The sequence below is a fragment of the Triturus cristatus genome, chromosome 7, assembly GCF_964204655.1.
Source record: "Triturus cristatus chromosome 7, aTriCri1.1, whole genome shotgun sequence".
NCBI lineage: Eukaryota > Metazoa > Chordata > Amphibia > Caudata > Salamandridae > Triturus > Triturus cristatus.
The window spans coordinates 1010536463-1010558101 of NC_140590.1; the positions used below are offsets into that span (position 1 = coordinate 1010536463).

The following is a 21639-nucleotide window of genomic DNA, read 5'->3' on the forward strand; positions in this document are numbered from 1 at the left end:
TAGATGTGAGTTCTAGGCAGTACCCTGAACGAATAATTTGGATCACCCACTGGTCTGATGTGATGGACTCCCAGACGTGAAGGAAATTTTGTAGTCTGCCCCCGACCGGAGTGGGATGGTCTGGGGGGAGCAGGGGGAAGTCATTGGGTAGGCGGTGTGGCAGAGCGGGCAGTATTTGTTTTGCCTCTGCCTTTATTGTTATTTCCTCTATATCCGCCTCTTTGATAACCTTTTGTGAAGGTGGACTGAGGAGGGGATTTGTAGGACGTGGATGCGCTATCTGAGGAGTAGCCTCTGCCCGTGCCACGAAAGGAAGAGCGGCAAAAGGCGCGTCTAGGAGGGTGTGACTGTAGGGCTCCCATAGATTTCGCCGTATCTGTATCTTTTTTCATCTTCTCGAGGACCTCATCTATCTTTGGCCCGAATAAATGTTCCTGATCGAACGGGTGGTTTAATATAGAGGCTTGTACCTCGGGTTTAAAGCCGGACACTCTCAGCCAAGCGTGTCGACGGAGTAGGACACTGGTGTTAATGGCCCTGGAAGCTGTGTCTGCTGCGTCTAAGGCACAGCGTATAGAGGTATTGGTTATGGTCTTACCCTCTTGGATTAGTTCATTGGCCCTATTTTTATAATTTTCTGGGAGATGGTGCATGATGGTTTCTAGCTCATCATAATGTGCCCTGTCGTATCTGGCCAATAGCGCTTGAGTGTTGGCGATACGCCATATGTTAACTGCCTGTGACGCACTGCGTTTTCCTGATGGGTCCAGGAGCTTTGATTCCTTGTCAGGTGGTGGTGCTTCGCCTGACGCCTGGGAATTTGATCTCTTTCTTGCGGTGGATACCACTAGGGAATCCAGTGGCGCTGGCCCTTTGATGTAGGCAGGATCTGTAGGGGCAGCTTTATACTTTTTCTCTATCCGTGGGTTTAGGACCCTAGCCCTGACTGGGTCTTTAAATACCTCTGGAGCATGTTTTATTACCCCTTTGAGCATAGGTAGTATAGCAGTAGACCTATGTGCTGTATCAAAGGTGTCTAGGAGGAAATCTTCCTCTACTGGGTCAGTGTGTAGCTCTACCCTGTGATAATGTGCCGCCCTCTGAAGTAGGTAGTGAAAACCTAGTGAGTCTTCTGGTGGTGATGGCCTGGATGGATATAGGTCATCTTGTGGGACATCTGGAATGTCTGGATTATTATAATCATCCCAGGGGTCTGGGGATCCTGTAGGGGTGGGGTCTTGTGGCACATCTGCTGGGTCGTGGTATGGGTCCGCCTGATCATCATGGTCTGGAGACGGGGTCGGAGAGAGATGAGGCAGGGGTGGAGAAGGTGGAGGGGGCGGAGGTGGAGAGGGTGGAGGAGGTGGAGGAGGCGGGGAAGGCACTCTGAAAGGGGAGGTAGCACAGTCCTTCCTCTTTGGAGGTGGAGGTGGTCTGTCCAAATGTCTCTTTTTAGAAGACAGTGCCAAATGTCCAGTTTTTGGATCCTTGGTAAGTGGCTTTTGTAAAGGATCCGGTGTAAAAAGTTCTTGGGACACTGGTTGTTCGGTTGGCGCCGACGTTTTCGGGGCCGACGGCTTCTTAGGCTTGTCTGTGCCGTGCTTTTTGGGAACCTCCGATTTTTTTTTCGGTGCCAATACAGGCCTCGGTGCGGGAGCGACGGTGCCGGGAGCATTATGATGTTTGGTCGGCACCGAGAGGCTGGGTTTCGACACCAAGGGCTTTGGTGTGGAGCTCGGTGTCGAGGTAGAGGCCGATCTTTTCTTCGGTGCCAAAGGGTGTTTTTCGGCACCGCTGGCAGGCTGGCTCGAGCCCGAGCCGCCCGAAGGCTTACTTGGCTTCGTCACCGGGCCCGAAGGTGGGGTGTTCGAAGCAGTGTCTTTGGTCTTGCCTAGGCCCGAAGGCGAAGGCGTGACCGAAGCCTTTTTGGGTGTCGGCGCGGGTGTGGGAGAGGGTATTTTACTCACGACCCTCTGCGCCGGGGTGATGTTCTCCACATCCGAGTCGTCAGCTTCGGAAGCACTGATGAGGTCCTCTTCGGTGTGCTGGTGTCCCGGAGGTTCGACGTCGTCCCCGAAGATGTCGACTGGAACGGAGGTCGAGGAGTGCGCCATTTTCCTTCTGGCCCTTCGATCTCGAATAGTCTTTTTAGATCTAAAAGACTTGCAGGCGGGACAGTCTCAAGCCTCGTGTTCAGGGGAGAGGCAGATGTTGCACACCTCATGAAGATCGGTGTGGGGGAATTTGGACCCACATCGATGGCACTTCTTGAATGGAGTCCTTTCCATCAGCCGGGACCGGAGCCTGGAGAGGCCCGAAGGCCGCCGTCGATGACTGGAATCGAAAGTGCGTCGAAGAAGAAGGTGATTGAGGAGATTAGTATCTAAACAATACCGCGGAGAGCGAGGATTTTGCTTCGATCGTCGAACTGGGATGTTCGGAGCCGGAGCGCGAAGTATTACATCCGAGCCCGATGGCGGAAAAAAACAATCTGAGGATGGAGCCAAAGCCCATGCGCAATACGAACCAAGGGAGGAGTCACCGTCCTCGTGACTTCCAAAGACTTTCCAAGAGGAAAAACAAACTGCAAACATCCGGGCCCAACACCAGATGGTGATCTATGCAAAAGTGTGTAATCTGCAGCTCATATGCCTCGAACATAAAGTTTAAATTTTCTTTTTTTTAAAAAGGTATGCGTGGTAAAGGCTTTTCGTTGTAACCGCGCATGCGTTGTAATGCATGCATGGTTATGGTTATGCGTGGAAACGGCTGCGTTGTAGTGGCCGTTTCCCGGACTGTGAATGTATTTTTAGGTTCTGTGGGGTACTATCGGGTCGACTCGTGTTGGCCACATGTGAGGAGATAAGATGAGATAAATCGAGCAGCACCTATTTATCTGGCAACATATGTGCATGATGACATTTTATTAAGAGGTCATCATTTGGCAACATGCGCTTTGGGATTACGAGACTTCGATGTTATTATATGGCTCTACATAATGGCTAGCATCTATAACGGATAGCCTTTTGGACTTTGAGATTTAGATATATACACTAGGCATTAATTGCAATTTTAGTTATTGAAGGTCTTGGTCATTTCTGCAAGTTACGTGTGATAATAGTGCATGTTTCTAAACATTTCGGACACTAAATGAGCAATTGGGTAATGTGTCCCTTTGCTAGGATACTGAAGGGTATATCCTCTACCCTTATTGTGGGGTGTCTTCTAGAAAGGACGCTACTTGAAAACTAGACATCCTTTCATGCCTTTTATCTCAGGTAAGATTTTTTCCTTTATCAGCTCGATGTACATGGTTTTGTGACTCTTTTGTAATATTTCTAACGATATCATATCTGAATTCAGATATTTGAATAATTTTACACAATTTTCCATGGTAGGAATGTGGACGAAGTTCATTTATTCATATTGAGAAATCTGTGACTTTGAACGTGGACTCATTATTCATCTAAAATTGTCCTTTGAGGTGAGATCTGTGGCTTTGTGTTTATACAATTGTGGTATGGTTGACTATACATTCACTTTGCATCCGGTGACTCACTTGGACGGATATTAGGATTTGTTAGAATTTAGGACATGTCACTTGGTTTTGGCTTTGTCGTTTTTCTGTCTCTCTCCCTTTTTCTTAGTTTATCTTTTGAGTTATTTGTTCCCTTTGTCTCTAACCAAAATCTCTTCCTGTCAGCACAGATGAGGAAATTATGGCAATCAAAATCTCTCAATACAATGTCTGTTCCACCTGTGTTGATGGTTTTATTCACGTTGTCATGTGTAGTTGTAATGTGAAAAAAAAATTACATTGCAAACCTGTTTCCCCATATACGGGGATTTGAACTTTTAGAATTTGTAATTGGGTCCTATTAGCATGTCAATGTATGCGATTGTACATTCCGCCAGAGGTATTCTTCTTTGCTGCTCTGCACTAGCTGGGATTGCCTGGATCTTCACCTTACCCTTGACATTTTCTACCAGCAGCAGCAGGGAACATCATTTTCTACCACGACTCGCGGCCCCCGCTTCGCGGGAGCCGCTCGAGGGACTGGGTTTTCGCGGCTTGTTTCCGGGGCGATAGTGGCGACTGGATCCCGCGCTGGCCGCTGTGCCATAATCTGGTGGGGGCGGTTGCTGGACGCACGAACTTCTGGGAGCGCCCGGCGCACTCGGGACTGCGAGGACCAGGGTGCTGAGCGAGACGCTGAACAGCCGCACCTGGTCCTCTTCCCGACTCCTCCCCCAACACCACTTCCCCTCACCTAAAATCAGCTCAACGCTTACACGCGCAAGCGGGACGCGCGCGGGTCTTAGCACGGGGCTAAGACCGGGCAAAGAGCGGGCCGTTTGAGGCCGTTCGAGGACGGTGGAGGCCGGGACCGGGCCAGCCTTCTATTCCATCTTCGATACAACCAGGTGGCCATGGCTGCAAGGGAAACCAGGAGCACCGCTGCCAGGTCTGGAGCACAAACACTTTCTACCTTGGGGACTATGGATAACTTTATCATAAGGGCCAACTCTGTACTTGATAAAGAAATAACCACGCTAGAGAGGAGACTGTCACAGGGATTGGCTGCATCAAAACGCTCTTCTCTTGGGGCTATCGCCAGGGCTCTATCACCTATTCAGCAGGGCCTACCGGGGAATACCAGGATTCTGAGTTTAACACCACCACTACTAGGGTCAGTTGACGATGTCCAACCTTCAATTAATATTGATATCACTGATATACAAGGTGATTCTCAAAGCCTCCTCCTTGTCCCCTCCAACCAACCCCCACAGGGCCCTGAATCTAGGAATGAGACCTTAGTGGTTAGCCAAGGCAAAGGCGCAACTAAGAAAAGGAAACAGTGCACCCAGGGTTTGGGGGGGAAAAAATCTAAAATTTTAAAACATGATAACCTTCAACCCCCACGAAATAAGAGCAAGGGACGAGGGAGGAACCCCCAGACATTTAACCCAAGGGTTGAAGCTACTCCCCTATTGTCAAGTAGTCTCCTTGCAATTTCTAATGCTGACGGGGAAGCGCAATCAGGGAATAGAGTCCTGAGCTCTACCATTGAACGCCTGATAAACTCCCTCGAAGATAGACTAACACGGCTAGAGGCTAGGTTAAGTGGCATTGAGGAGGGTATAAATGCTACTCAGCGAACCCTTATGGAATCTACCCGGGGGCTAGGGAAAGTAGAGGGCAGGTTGACTAGAATGGAGGATTTAACGAAAGATCTGGTAAAGGGTGTAGGGACATTGAAGGTATCGCTAAATAGTAGTGGTATCTGTTCAAAGTGTGTAGCAAGGGGAGGTGCAGCCCCCGCAATACCATCATCTACCAACCAAACGAACCCATTCTACTCAGCCACTACCCAACCTAGTACATCTGTTACCAACAATCTAGCCCCAAGCAATGATACAGCACGGGACATTCCAAACCCTTCCCTTCCATCCCCCCCACCCCTACCTCACAGGGGGGACTCTACTAATAAAACTTCGGCAATGGCTATCCCTGTCACCCAGACACAGGGACCTAATCTCCCGGCAAACTTCCCAAACGGACCCAATTTATACTCCAGGGAGCAAGCCATGCAACCTCAAATGAAGATCCCTGATCCCAATTCCGCCAGGAGATCAGCCCATCTACCTCCTGGTGCCGCTCCCTACGTGGTAGTCCTTAGTGGTGTCCCAGAGCTTGCTGAGGGCTCCAATGAGACTCCCACTTCGATCAAAAACAAGACTATAGATTGGCTCAACAAATTTAGGCCCCTTCCCCCGGGCATGTATAACGAGGTCATTCTGGCGAGGCGGGTCCCGTGGGTAGGAGAGACAATTAAAAGGGGAACAGGGGACTGTGTTCTGGTCAACTTTAGAGACCCAAGAACAGTTGCTTACATCTGCAATTGGGTTGGGGGTTCACCACACACCACCATACAGACACTTCCCCTATCGGCTTTCTACCCGACAAATCAGAGCGGTTTGCGGAGGGAGGCGATGAGGGTTGGTCATGGTTGGGCCGGAGAAAGTTGCACCAGGGAAGAAGAGTCCATCCCCAAGGGGACCCTCGGGGCATGAATAGATGGAATCAGCCAGCCTTAGATCTGAATGGGGTCCCATTTACTCACTTCAATAGATTCGACTGCCTCGACGCTGTGGATTGACGGTGTAATCCCAAAGGGGAGTGCACCGTCTGTCCAGCATTTGGGGGGGGAGAAGAATACTGGGGCAGGTGGGTGCTCACTAAGACAGATCTCCTCGCCACGGGCTATCCTAGATAGTGAATGCTCTGACACTGGGGACTGGGCACCCCCCGGGCCAGTCCAAAGTATACCTGACGAGATTGTCACAAGTACAGCTAAGGATTTGAGGTCACTAGAAATCCTATCTTGGAACATTGCGGGGTTACCCAATAAGTTAGATTGCAGCGAATGGGTGGACTTCATAAAGAAATACGATATATGCATGTTCCAGGAGACGTGGGCCAGAGAGAACTATTGCCATGCTGGGTTTGCAACCTTTAATGTTTTAGCCACATGGGGAGGGAAGGGACGTCCGTCCGGTGGTTTGTCAATATGGATTGGTTCCCATCTTGGCTGTAAGGCCGAGATTGTAGAAACCAATTCACTGGACATTTTGTGTGTGGCCTTACGCTGGCCCACTGGGATGGGTCTAACACTGGTAAACGTATATTCCAGACCGGTTGGAGTAGCGGGCACTTCAGGGACAATGGAGGACCTGGTGACATTCCTCGATTCTGTCTCCAGTTCAGCAACACTCCTTGTCGGAGGTGACTTTAACATCCAGTATGAACCATTCCCGGCTTACCTAGACGGGGTCAGTAGTGAGGAGGATGATCTCTGGGATATTCCAATTATTGCGGGTCCCCCGGTCAGGTCATGCTCACCACTTCTATCCCAAATAATAACTATGGCCCTTGCAAACTCACTTAGAGCTTGCAATGGCAGGTTCAAAGGGGACATACCACCGCAACCAACCTTCAATAGATTAGGCCAGGAGTCCCGGATAGATTATATATTAATCAAACTACAGGACTGGAAACTAGTTAAAGAATTTAAAATAGTCCCCAGGCTGGACAGTGATCACAATGGCCTGTCCCTCTCCCTGGCTGCTGACGGATTCCTCAACGCTGCTGCGGCAGAAAACAGAGTACTCGTCCCAAGTCTAACTATATCCAGCAATAGGCGAAGAATAAGGTGGGAAAAACTCTTGGAAAAACCAAACCGCATCAGGACAATTTATGAGCTAGTGGCATCAGCCCTTGAAAAGGTGGGAAGACTTCTCCCACTATTGCCCTCGCCTGATGGGTGCCTTTCTCTGGGGGACATTCATCTGACCCTGTGCAACAATCTTGCCAAGGTATTGAACCCGGTGGTTCGGGAGAGGAAAGTGAGGAGAGAAAGAGCCTCCTGGTTCAATGCTAGCTGCAGGAGAGCCAAGGCAGACCTTCTCCAGACATTTAAAAAGAAGGCGGCCCCTCTGGTCATTAGGGAAAAACGGGCTGCTTATAAGCTCCTTCTTGAAAATGCCAAGATAGATTGGGACTGGAAGAACTGGTCAGAAATGACATCTGCACTCAAAGTCAGAGACCCTAGGAAATTCTGGCAAATAGTCAAACATGGCTCTGCTGAGCCTGTTATGGCTATAGAGGCAAATATTGCGCTTGAAGTGTGGGAGGAACATTTTTCATCCCTCTATAGTGCAGTTGGGCTGGATCACCTAGGAACCGAGGTCGGAGAGATAGCGTCCCCAACTACTGGTAATTCTTCCGCGATGGAAGATTTTAACTTGGAGGAATTGGAAATGGCAATTACTCGCCTTTCCTCGGGAAAAGCGCCAGGACTTGACAAGCTCCCAGGTGACCTCCTAAAACATGAGGTTAGAATTTGGGCCCCCTACCTCCTGGTACTGTTTAATGCTATCGTCCACGGTATGGCGGTTCCCCCCACTTGGCTGGGGGCGGAGATCGTCCCTATATTCAAAAGGGGTTCACCTCTACTCCCGGCCAACTACAGACCGATCAGTCTGATAGACGTCCCCCAGAAGCTTTTCGCGAGGCTTCTGTTGGATCGTCTCTTGGACTGGATCGAAGACAGGGATATCTTGAGCCCCCTCCAGGCCGGGTTTCGACAAAAGATCTCTACCATAGACCAGGTCTTTAGGCTGTCCCTTATATACTGGAAAACAATACAACTGGAGGGTGGCAGCCTCTATACTGTATTTGTGGACCCAAGGGCGGCCTTTGACCTGGTCCCACGCGGTAAGCTGTGGGAAGTGTTGGCTAGAGTCGGGGTGCCAGGTGATCTTTTGATGATGATCATTTGCCTTCATACCAACACCTATGCTCAAGTGAGGTGTGGCAAGCAAGGCGCTCTATCTAATAAGTTTCCCGTTGACAGAGGGGTAAGGCAGGGGTGCGTACTCGCACCAACCCTGTTCTGCCTCTTTGTCAACGGGGTCATCGATCACCTCAACGAGGTCCCCAAATCTGACGTCCCAAAGTTGGCAGGAAGGAGGGTTCCGGCAATTATGTTTGCGAACGATACCCTCCTCCTCTCCAAGTCGCCAATGGGAATTCAGCGTGTGTTGGATGGCTTTGGGGACTTCTGTAGAGAGCACGGATTGGAGATTAACACTTTAAAGACCAAATTTATGGCCTTCAATCCGCCACCTAGGTTCCACCGCATTCCCCGTATAGAGAATAATATGCTAGAACGAGTTAACACCTTTGAATATCTTGGTGTAACCCTCAACGAGAAAATGGGGTGGGGTCCGCATCAGGAGAAAGCAAGGCTAAAATTAGTGCAACACGTGGGTGGGATACTAAGGCTGGCGGGGAAGAATAGATCAACTCTCAAACCCATAGGTCCTCCGTTCCACATTTATAGGGTGCAAGCTAGAGGAGCCGTTACCTATGGCAGTGAACTATGGGGTCACAAAGTCTCACAAAGTTTGACAAAAGAGGAGAATAGGTTTCTCAGGTGCTTAGTCGCCCTCCCTCCAAGTACACCCCTAGTGCCACTAAGACTCGACCTAGGCATTAGACCCCTGGAAGAAGAACTGGCGCTTCGCCCTTTGATCTACTGGCGTAGATTGTGGGCGGTGCCCGAACTGATTCACTATAGGCAGGGCTTGCAGGAAGTCCTTAGCCTTCCGAACTCGGGGAATATTGCCTGGTTCAAATTTGTAAGGAGCAGTCTGGCGGGTTTAGGCCTTGACACCCTTTGGAATGATCCCCTAGATGCTTGCCCCAGGTTGCCAAAAAAGGCACTCACTAAATTGTACTATAACTCCAAGGCTCCCACATTGTATTCCTCCACAATTCTAGGGACCCTTACGGAGCAATTTCTTTGTACCAAAAATGCCTATAGTCTGGAACCAACCCTGGACAATATTTACCCAGTACTAATTAGGAAGCTCTATTTACAATGGAGGCACGGGTCCTTGCCAATCCGTGCACTCACTAGTCATTGGTCTGAGTCTGCACCCAGCACTTGCCCGGCATGCAGCGCAAGTGATGAAACCGAACTGCACATTATATTTTTCTATAGTGAGGCGCGCAGAAAATGGATCATCCCCACTTGTAGGAATTTGGGTTTTATTAGGTGCCATGAAGCCTTCAGAATCCTTAAGAGTGAAATGGCTGCTCATATTGTGTTTGCTGTGGCCAAATTTCTGGGGGCCTTCTGGAATACGAGGAGACGGTACCTGAAAATGCTTACCTGACTCAACTTGTACTGGGTTAAATTGTATATGACTGCTGTAACTAGCGGACATATAGATGTCCTGGTGTTTTTAATGTTGTAAGTATTTTAACCACTTTTTAATCACTCAATGTATGTTTTAAAAAATTTTTATATTACTAATCTTATGCATCTTTTATGGAGATTTTCTCCGAAATAAAGTTCATTTGACTTGACTTGACTTGATTGTAATATATATGTATTTATTTGTGTATATATTACTTATTGAATAGTGTGTTTTGTAAATATGGATGTTGTGATTTACATGATGTTTTATATATATGTTTTCAGTCATGTTGAAGTTCCCTCAGTGGAACGAAACGCGTTGGCTGATGTCCAAGTTTTACGATTGACTACAATAAATAGACATTTTGGAAATACTTGGAGAAAACAGACTTTATTCTTGGTGCACCTTCCTTTTTCTATAACAAAGTTGGTGTTTTTCAACTCTTGTATGATATTGCTTTTTACAATCTTTAGCATGCATTCAAGCTGTTCATTTTGTATTATTTTAGAGGTGCCCTTGAAGACTGTAGCACTTGTTAGATGTGTTTCAATTTCACGCTCTATGCTTGCTATTAAATCCACAAGGCCTCTGAATGTACCAGGATTTGAGGAACACTGAGATTCATCATGCCCTCATAATGCCAGTTCAAAAGCACCACAGAAACAAATGCAATAAATTATTTTTGAAAGTATGTGTCTATTCCTATCAACTGCTTCATTGTGTTTCTTTATTGTTTTGCGGTATACATCGCATATGTGGGCTGCAATTGGTGTGGCTCCCAACATTCCCAGTCTCGTCAGGTTTTCCATATAGATTTTTGTGTGTGCATGCTTCTTTACTTTACCTAACAAATGCTTCAAGTCTGTTACTCCATTTTTTGGCCAAGGAATTTCACCAACAAACAGCAAGCAGGGGAAGCAGAACAGAACATTTGTTGAAGTACATCCTGTAAGCCAACCAACCTTTGTGTAAAAGGCTTTTATTACATTCCATCCAATGACGGTTGAATGTTTCAAATTAAAAAAAGGAAAACAGAAAGTCAAACATTGGGAGCAGAAAGCTTACACCAGCCGTTATTATACCTGAGCAAATTAATTGTCTTTAATCGAGCGCTCAACATTCAAATCTATCTTTAATATTGATTACACAGCTATATGCCTCAAATTCATACTGATGTGCATGTAGACTCCACCCACCATGTAGATAACTTACATAGCCCGTCACTACAACGTTAAAAAATATAGCATCAGTTTGCTTACCTTAACTGGTCTTTTTTTCCAAGGTGGAGGAGACCAAGAGCAGCAGGGAACATCATATAGAGCTGCCTCTTCCTCCCGCCAAAGCTTCTTCATTTTGGCCCAGTATGCCTGGATCTCTTCCTGAAAAGCAAAATATAACAACATTTTGTTGCGTCAACCAAACACATAGACGTCATTACGTTTCACTGTAACACTAAATTATAACAAGCAGTGGTGTTTACTCTACAAGCTTTTGCCTTTACCTGACTGTGTCAAGCACCATGTGTTTTCTTTATTTAAATGGGTTTAAGACAACTTGCACTTTGATATGACTGTGAGCTCTATATGGCTGTGTTATTTAAATTCAAAGTATTTTGCCCGGCTCAAGGCCCTCAGGCATCACTTTTCTGTCAAGCTATTCATGTGAGGACTACTCATCGCTGCATATTGGTGGATGCATACTCTGTTGCAAGTACCCCACGCTATCAGTCCTATTTCAAACCTAGTCATATAGTTGAGGGCACCGCTCATGCACCGCTCACTCCAGAAATTGTACTCGCGAGTGCACCTGCATCATTGTACTTCATTCTGACACTCCTCTTATCTATGAGGGCACTGATTCTATGAACAGCTTCCTGCCATCATCTGAGCTCACAAGTGCCAGTGCTTTACTGTACCCTGACGCACCTCTCTACTGTGCGTAGGCTGCTTCACATCAGGCTGCGCGCGTGCGCATGTACACACGAACACTGCAGAGATTCATGAACACTACACCCTATATAAACCACGCACACAGACTCCTGAGTACTAAATAAAGGCTGCATTTTAATGTGCTTTTAAAAAAAAATGTGCAACATTGGACGCAAAAGCGTGACTTTGAGTCTTTGTTGTTCAAGATTCTGGGAAGATTTTTTTTAAATGGAGATATATATTTGAGTCGGGTGTGTGAGAACAGCTCATGAGACACGGGGGTTGGCTTGTCACATTCACATCATATTATCATCTCTGCGCCCCTCTCATGGATTAGTACGGACATGTGAAGGGCTAGTGCCCGGGGCATAGACCGCTCTTTTTAGGTACCGACGAAAGGTGCCCTGCATTTAAATACGAAGGCACTTTCCCCTCTTGCACGCTCAGCGCTATCGACAAGAGCTGGGGGTGTTATAAATACATGTGTGCAAGCCGAGGGGCACAGTCAAACTCCACACAAATAACCGTCAATATTAAGTGTAATTGAAATAAACTCTGTTTTCTTTTGTAGTGAAGTGTGTTTTCTACTGAGTCAATAGAAAAAAAAACACACACTACAAAAGAAAAGAGTTTATTTAAATTACACATAATAATAATAATAATAATAATAATAATAATAATAACGAGCATTTGCAACGCAATAGTTCTCGCATTTATGACAAAGCCTTTTATTTATGTTTTACAAATTAAAACATAAATAAAAGGCATCGTCATTTCAACGCCAATAACTCAAACTCGCACACATGCGATCAAACCTTACACATCCTGGCAGTGGGAGAAAGCATCAAGAAAGTCCTAAAGTCACAGTGCAGGCTTTATTATCATACTAAAAAAACAAGTTACAATAAAACGCGTTGAATGTCCACTGAGGTGAATGGGGTCACACTTTTGAACTTCAAGCAAACAGAGAATCAACTGGTGGTCTGCCGATAGACAAGTGTAAAGCATTTGTGCTTTTGGTGTATTTTTATCCCTATTTAGATTTTTACAAATTTCAAACCCAGAAAAGAATACCCTGTTTACCTGTTGATGTTGCCTCTGTAACTTTAAAACAGCTTGAGCAAGTTCTCCTTTCTGATAAGTGTCCTTGCACGAGACTTTGTACTCACTTGTACATGTGCAAGAGAACGACCTTGGACAATGTGGCAGAGCAGAGGCTAAACACACGTGATTAAGTTCTTCTGAACAGCCTCAGCCCTACCGGGTTGCCTGGTGCCCTTCCCCTTCGCCTGTCCCATTCCCAGTAGTGTTGAGAGATCACAAGTATTTTGAAGATATACCACTGTATGCCTCTTTTGTTTAAACAACATATAATATTAACTAGACGAGCACATATTTCAGCCTCTTGAGTTGCATGGTATAGTGTGGTGCTATTGGTGCGTCACACTACATTGAAGTCACTGCACTAGTTAGAACTCCCTATAGTTTGCTTCAGGAAGTTGTCTGTGGGGACACGGCTGTGATGGGCACCAAAGCTAAGGTTGGAGGAAGCGGCCGTGCGCCTTTCTTTTATGAACACAGCGCCACTTCATGGCTTCAAACATGAAGCACAGGAAGCTGTCGGGTGCGGGGGACAGCACTAATGGGCATGGAAACTGACCAGGAACAGCCTTTTTAAGGTCGGAGGAAGTGGGCGTGCCCCTTTATTTTATGAACACAGCGCCCGCTTCACGGCTTTATGAAACGGCTTCATGACACAAAGCGCAGTGGTCGGGAAGAGACTGGCTGTGTAAAAAGAAAACACATGCACTAGTGACACACAGCAGATCTCCCCGGTTGCAGCAAGCAGCGACGGTGGATAGAGGGACTGGAGGGGCGGGGTGAGTATAGGCTGAAAACAAGCTGCAAGCGGTTGGATTTTCAGATGATCCTCGTTAGCTTAAAGCAATTAACGAGGATCAGCTGAAAACACAAGCGCTAATTAAATAAACACACACGTTTTGCAGCCTTCTACAGTTATAATAATGGGGACTGATTTCCGAGCCAAGGGGATGTTCACAGTGGCGGATCCTTCCTTCCTTCTCCTTCATGGCTGGGGTACTAGGTGAAAGAGGCGAAGACAGTTGCTGGGGGAAGCATCGGGGTATGGCGTAAGGGAGGATGAGGGTTGGCCCGATACAGGGGAAAACAAGCAGTGACAAGAGCAACGGCGAAAGCCAGCGGGAGTTACAGCAAATAATTAGTGCTGTGGCCCAAGTAATGGGGAGGCACATTTGGGCTACACAGAACAGCACCTGTGTTGTCAATTTCAAGTAAAAAAAACAATGTTTGCCTGCCAAGTGCACAACAAAAGAAAGGCGAGAGTGCGCCGTATTAAAGCTATAGCACCTTGTGTAAGACAAATTAAAAATGTTTTAGTTACACTGCATCCGTCAGCCGCTTGAATGCTTCCATATATTCGGTCAATGTAAAAATGCACTTGTATTAAAGCACAGTGGGAGGAGGCTGTGGGCGTGTTGATTGTATGGCCATAGAATTGTAAAAGCAGGTGCCCAGGGCCGGAGGGTGCTGCGGGGTCGACTTTGAAATGAACCCATGAGGAGCGGCGTGCTGATTATGTATGATTAACAGCGTGGCGCTCGTGGTGAGCTCCGTGCTAATTATGTATGCAAGTGAGTGTGACATGCTGCAAATCAGCATGTCGGGCTGGAAAAATCATAGAAGAAAGTTCCCCTCGGAGACACATGAACCACGAGAGCGGACGAAAACTGTAGTTAGGGAAGTGATGTATCGCATCGACAGGCAACAATAAGCCAGCTAACAAGAGCAATGCCCCAGTTAACAAATGGCAAGCGGCAGGAGAAATTACCCTCGATATTGTATTTACTACAGGTCTTGCGACAGTGCATGCGCTGTCTAGGCTCGACCTAAAAAGGGCAGTCAGACAAGCTCAGCCGCAAAGAGGTCCTGCAGGTTTGGTACCACGAGGCACCCCTTTCATTAGCTCTGGCGCCACAGAGAACAGCGAGCACGCAGACATTTCACTGCTCAAGGGATCATGACTCGGACTCCTAGTGTGCTTCATGCACTCATCTCTCACACCTAAATATATTCAGGCGTGAAACAGCCAAAATGAAGCAGTTTTTCGCTTCAATAAGAGGAAGTCTCCCTGCTGTTGGGTCTAATGGCATGTATGGGAGCAGTCACGTATGCATCTCGTCTCGTTTTTCTGTCTCCTCGGCCTCCTTTCCTCTACCCCTTTCTGTTACTTATCAGTATTCTCCCTGTCTATTACTCATGAGATATATCCCTTCTCGCTCTAGCTTACCATATTCTCTCTCTCCTTTCTCTGCTTCTTTTTTTTTGTGAACGTGTCCTTCCCTTTTCCTTTCTTCCGCCTCTCCCTGCTCCTCAAATCACTTGTGCTCCCTTTCTTATGTATCCTTCCATTTTCCCACTTTCCTGCCCCCCTGCTTTCTGGCCTCTCTTTATGGGCACTTCAGCTGTTTGAATTTGGCTCCGTCGTTGTGATGAATTGATTCAAGTTTGTAGGCTCTTCGTGTGACGGAACTAGTGTGCCGCTACATGGAGAATAAAAGCAGTGGCTGCTAAAATTATGACATGATGTGAACGCAGAGGTTTCACTCCTTTACTGTTGCACCGTTCGTCAGCCCTGTCAGCCATGTTACATTATTTATTCATGTTCCAAATTAAGCAATGCTAGTAAGTGGCGTGTCTAATAAACTGTTAATACACAGTAAGTAGGGGGTAGAGAGGTGCAGATACTCAGGAAATGAGGTGCCGCGAGAAGGGATGAGCAGGAATAAGAAACGAGCTCTTCAGAATGCGCGCCCTTCTCTGGACTCCGGTCCCCTCGGCTTCATCATTTCTGAATCTTAGGTAGGTCGGTTCAATGCAAACTTCCATCGGAAGGGAATTCCACAGAGGGGGGGTCAGAAAAGCTTTTGCTTTTCACTCTTTTAGTCTGCAAGAAAACGTCCTGGTAGGAAGAGCCACACTCTGAGATATTAAGGCGCGTGCCGGCCGGGTCATACCTTTTAATTAAGGACAACACAAAAGCAAGGCCCTGCTTGTAAATCGCTCAATATTTGCTACACAAGCAATCTCAAACTGGATTATTTGTGTGGCAGAGAGTCGGCGAATGTTTTAAAGTGTAGGGGTGGATGACTAACATGAAGTTTATGAAGAAGAGAGGATGGAGACCGACCCAGGATGTCGATGATGCTGCTGCAGCAACCGGACACATGTTTACTATGTGTTAAGTCACTCACTCTCTCTCTACTTGTGCAGACTAGGAAGGGTGGCTGTCCGATTTGCTCAGCAACAACAGAATGACCAATCACTGCATAGCTTAACAATAAGCCATTACACTGATTGGCCATTGCTACGTTGGGCTCATCATGTAACTGTGACATGAGTGACGCCACCGGCCCTGCACGACATGAGCCCCAGGTTACATTATTTATACCATTTTAACTTTCAAACTTTAAAATTTGTACTTTATTTAAAAGTTTTAAAGTTTAAATGGTTTAATAATTAGTGGGGCAACGTTCCTCCCCCCTAACGGAGAAGCCGCCGCTGATTTCGTGTATTACCTCCTGTGCTTCATGCTGTCATTCATATCACCCATGGTTCCCGCATTGTACTTCCTGTTTCTTCCCAATTGCTATTGGCAGAAGGTCTGTCCGGGAACCATAAGAGGGATGTCCGCAGTCCCCTCGCTGCAGACAGTGTTGCCAGATTGGGTTTTTTCCCGCACAATTGGGCGACTTTTTACCCAGTTGTGCGGGAAAAACCCATGCCTGGCGGGGGCTACTTTTTGGGCTAGAATTAAAAGGGTGTGCGCAATTTTACTGGCCTGGGTAGGCGCCGACCACGAGGAGTCCGTGGCGTTGTGGTGGCAGTCACTGTCAGTGGCAAATGAGAGTGCAGCGCGCGCTGAGAGACTGCTACTCATTGGAGGTCCGATCCTGGGCCTGCCTGTGCGCACATAATGACCCCGCCCACCCTAGAGCAGCAGCCAGCCAGCAGGCATGCATCATGACCATGACGGCGTACGTGATGTTGTACAGAACGCTAACTTGTTACGTAGGTGCACTCACTCTTATTTTGCACATGCGTGCTGCACCGCCGCTCGCACCACGCAGAGGGGTCACCTAGCTTTGTTGTTGCTGTCAACTTGTGTGGGCGGGCACTGCGGGCCAATGTGGGGGTCCCCCAGAGCTGTCAATCCAGTAGCACGCGAAAACGCTACCAATGACGGCCCTGAGTATCATTTTTTGGCCAGCCCCTGCGGTTCTCATATAATGCTGGGACTGAGTGACGTGAGTGAGCTCTTACTTTCGCCGCAGCACTCGGCTCAACGGTGGACGCATGATCATCATCATCATCATCATCATGAGGAGTCGGACGCACGTGGTGTCACTGCTGCTGCCGCCCACTGTGGTCCACTTGTCACCCAGGCCACAGTCAGCAGGCGGCGGTGCTCGCAGGCAGCGCTCTCTGCGCAGCGCAGGCTAGCCAGCCCATTGACAGTGAGCCCACCACCAGTCAACAGCACAGCCTGGAGTCACGCAGCACAGCAGCAGGCCGCCCGGCGGCGCCCACAGTTGCCTAGTCCGGACTTCGACGCCCGACCTCAGGTGAGTTAGAGTGAGGCAGAGGCGAACATTTCAGGGGGGGGGGGTGGGTGTAAGAAAAAATTTCGAGGGGGGGCTGAGTCTTTAAGCAATAGACAGAGTGGAGATTGGGGCAGGGAATTAAGGGCGCGTGCATTTGTAGGTAGGGTGACCAACCGTCCATAAATTTCACAGACCGTCCGTAATTTGGACCTCTCCGAGGCAACGTGGAAACCCCAGCGACACTGTCAGAGGCCGTGATTGCCTGTCAACTGAAGGAGCAGACGGCGGCTCCCGCCCGCTGGAGGGAAAGACAGGCTGTGGGGCAGCCGAGCGAGAGACCGGCCGGGCTCACCCACACACGGCACCACTGTGGTCCTGCAGGAGGCGCCAACTTTAAGTTCGGGGCACCAGCTGAGGAACAGAGTTCGAGACCACTGGCTGCACTTTGCCCACGGGCAGATGAAAGGAATGTGCAAACACGCCAATGCTGGTACAGAATCTAGTTAATTCAAAGAAGCTGGTGAAACAAGTTGAAAAGAAGGGCCTAGAGTTCTTTCAATCTCATCATTTTAGAAAAGTGCAGTTTCAATATTATATTCAAGGAAGCCATGGTTGCTGCATTTTTATTTCATGCAACTAACAACCATTAACAAAGCAAATAGTTCTGGCTTGATGTAGGTGTAACGTTACTTGTTGTGATATATATCTGGATGAAGTGACAGAAGAGGCAAAATACCAGTCCGGCGACACACAATGCTAAGCACAGATTTTTAGCTTATTTGTTTTAAGCAACACCATTAATTACATCAGACACGCCTTTTGGAGAGACCCCCAGTTTTTTCATCCCGCTTAAAACCCTGGAAACACCATGTCACAATCACCTCATGGCCTGGCACTGTGCATCATGCATGACTCATGACTTCCACTTTTTCAGATTGTCTATGTGCAGGTGCATAGTGAACCCTCCCCCACTCCACCCCTTGCTTTAGGAAAACAGCAAGGGCGAAATTCTTGATGGGCCTCTTCTGTCTGCAACTCTGCAGACAAAGGCTCAGCTCATAATTAAGATGAAAAGGTGGGCGAGTGAGTAAGTGAAGGGATGGCTGGATGGATTAGTGAAAGGGCGAATGGATGAATGAAAGGGTGAATAGATTGATAATGAGCGAAAGGATGGATGGATGAGTGAAAGGGTGGCTGATCGGTGAGTGAATGGGTGGATGGATGAGTGAAAGGATGGATGAGTGATAGGGTCAATGGATGGATTCATGAGTGGATGAGTTGAAGTATGGGTGGATCGAAGAAAGGAAGGATGGCTAAGTGAAAGGGTCAATGAAGAGAGAAAGGGAGGATGAATGGATGCCTGAAAAGGGGACTGGGTGGTAGGATGAGTAACTGGGTGGATGGATGAGTAAGTGAAAGGATGGCTGGATGGGTGAGTGGATAAATGGCTGGATGGATGAGTAGATGGTTGGGTGGAAGAGTGGATGGATGAGTGTACAGATGGATAGGGTGAAAGGGTGGATGAATGGATGAGTGAAAGTGTGGATGGAGGGATGGATGAGTGAAATGATGGATGGAAAGATACGTACGTTTTCAAATGGATGAATATGTTTGGATATAGATGGAATTACTTATACACTATTACGCGACCTCCTGTGATGTGTCTGTAAAACGTACCTTTTGTCCTGAAGTTTTGTCCTGAATTTTGACCTCCCGTCCTGAATTTTTGTCCTGAATTTTGACCCTTTGTCCTGAATTTTTACACTCACCGTCCTGAATTTGCACCCATGCCAGTTGGTCACCCTATTTGTAGGAAGTGATGAATATTGATAGATGCCAGTAAGTTGACGTAGGTAAAGAGAGTGTTTTAACACCCAAACCAAAACGGACCACATCGGTTGTTCGGAGGCCAGCCCAGCTTCGAAAATGGTTGTGCAGGGGCCACCCAACCTCGCACGCATCTGCTGGCAGCACCGCGTGCGTCTGTTTACCACTGTCCTGGCATGGATCTGACACTCTGTGCTTCACCACGTTGCTGATGCCAAGGAGCGTACTGACGCACACTGTTTGCCGCTCGAACTGGAGCTGATTTCGGGGGGGGGGGGGGGGGGGGGGAGGGGGGGGTGCTGAATCTTTAAGCAATAGGCAGAGTGGAGCTGCAGGGGCTCTTAGAAGTCACAGTGAGAACTGGTCTTAAAAATTAATAGCATTAAGGCAGGTGCCCAGTTAACACCCTCCCACCATCTGTATATTGAATAGAATGTATATTTGTCGCTAAAATTGTTTCCGAGGACAATTTGTGCATAATTGGAGACTTGCTAATTTGGGCTGGTTTTTGGGCTGAAACTGGTCTTATTGGCCTTTTTTTGGGCTTATATTTGAGCGGCTTTGGGCTTGGGACGGGTCTAAAAATCTGGCAACACTGGCTGCAGATTATTTTCGAGCAGTGTGAGGAAACGGATCTGCGGAGTGAGGCTTCGTTGCGGTTAGGTTTCTTGCAGAGTTTTGTGTGTTCTCTGGTAACAGTGCACTTTTACACACTTGATATGGGATTACAAGTGCTAGTTGTGTGTTATTGTTTATAATATATAAACTGAAAGGAATATGCTACTTACCAGTATGCATCTGTTCTTGGCATGTAGAGCTGCAGATCTACACACTTTTGCATAGATCGCCATCTGGTGTTGGGCCCGGATGTTTGCAGTTTGTTTTTCCTCTTGGAAAGTCTTTGGAAGTCACGAGGTCGGTGACTCCTCCCTTGGTTCGTATTGCGCATGGGCTTTGGCTCCATCCTCAGATAGTTTTTCGCCAACAGGGAAAGATGGAGCGTAGTAATAACAGTGAAGAAACCCATGTGTGTTGTATCTAAATAAGATAGACCGGAACAGATACAGGTAGCCGGGGAGGCGGGTGGGCGTGTGTAGATCTGCAGCTCTACAGCTCTACACGCCAAGAACAGATGCATACTGGTAAGTAGCATATTCCATTCGAGGCATATGAGCTGCAGATTACACACTTTTGCATAGACTATATAGCAGTTCCCAACCTTACCGGCGACCACCGGTATCTGTTGCAGTGGTTTGAAAAAGTGTTTTTAGTACAGCCTGGCCCACACTAGCTTGTTGCTTGGTTTGCACATCTACACCGTAATGTTTAGTGAAAGTGTGCGGTGTTGACCATGTAGCTGCCTTGCAGATATCATCTAATGGGATGTTCCCTAGAAAAGCCATAGAAGCCCCTATCTTTCTTGTAGAGTGGGCTTTAGGGGGAACAGATAGAGTGTGTTTTGCTTTGTGGTAGCAAATCTGTATGCATTTTACAATCCACCTAGCTATCCCTGATTTAGAGATGGGGTTGCCTTTATGAGGTGGGGAGAAAGAGACAAACAACTGCTTTGTCTTCCTGAAAGGTTGTGTTCTCTGGATATAGTAAAGCAAGACTCTTTTAACATCCAGTGTGTGTAGAGCCCTTTCTGCAACAGTTTGAGGTTGCGAGAAAAAAAACGGTAGTTCTACCGATTGGTTTAGATGAAAGGGTGAGATGACCTTGGGTAGGAATTTTGGGTTGGTACGTAGGAGAACCTTGTTCGGTGCATTTGGAGAAAAGGTTCTTGTATAGTAAGTGCTTGTATTTCACCGACCCTCCTAAGGGAGGTGATGGCTACAAGGAAAGCTGTTTTCCATGTGAGGAATTGCAGTTTGCATTTATGCAAGGGTTCGAAAGGTGGTCCCATTAGCCTTGTGAGCACTATATTCAAGTTCCACACAGGTGAGGGTGGCACTCTGGGGGGAATTATTCGTTTTAGGCCTTCCATAAAGGCTTTAATGGCAGGCACTCTGAAAAGTGACAGGTGCTGTCTGTTTTGTAAGTAAGCAGCAATTGCTGCGAGGTGTAGCCGAATGGATGTATATGCTAGGTTACATCTTTGTAGGTGTAGTAAGTAGCATATGATGTGCTGTATGGATGCGTCTAGAGGGCTGATTGTGTTGTTATGGCAGTAAACAACAAATATTTTCCACTTGGCAGTGTAGCAGGCTCTAGTGGTAGGACGTCTAGCTTCTCTGATAACATTCATACAGTCGGGGGGAAGGTTAAGATATCCTAACTCTAGGATTTCAGGAGCCAGATCGCAAGGTTGAGCTGAGCTGGGTCCGGGTGTCTGATCTCTCCATGGTTCTGGGTTAGGAGGCATGGTGAGAGGTGTAATTTTTGGTGTGGCACTACTGAGAGTTCCAGCAACGTGGTGTACCATGGTTGTCTGGCCCATGTTGGAGCTACTAGAATGAGTGTGAGGGAGTGCT

The 21639-nt window shown here is 47.4% G+C and overlaps 1 protein-coding gene across 8 annotated transcripts in view; it reads right to left on the reverse strand.

Moving 5' to 3' along the window:
- The window catches only part of LOC146811006 (uncharacterized), a 1023327-nt gene that overhangs the window by 469045 nt on the left and 532643 nt on the right, over window positions 1-21639 (reverse strand). For all 8 annotated transcript variants that reach the window (XR_014965769.1, XR_014965768.1, XM_085614480.1 and 5 more), the window contains one exon: window positions 11028-11147. Coding sequence is in view for 6 of the 8 variants with exons in the window: in XM_085614480.1 (XP_085470606.1) it covers window positions 11028-11147 (120 nt within the window). In the remaining 2 variants the exon portion in view is untranslated. The remainder of the gene's footprint in view (window positions 1-11027; window positions 11148-21639) is intronic.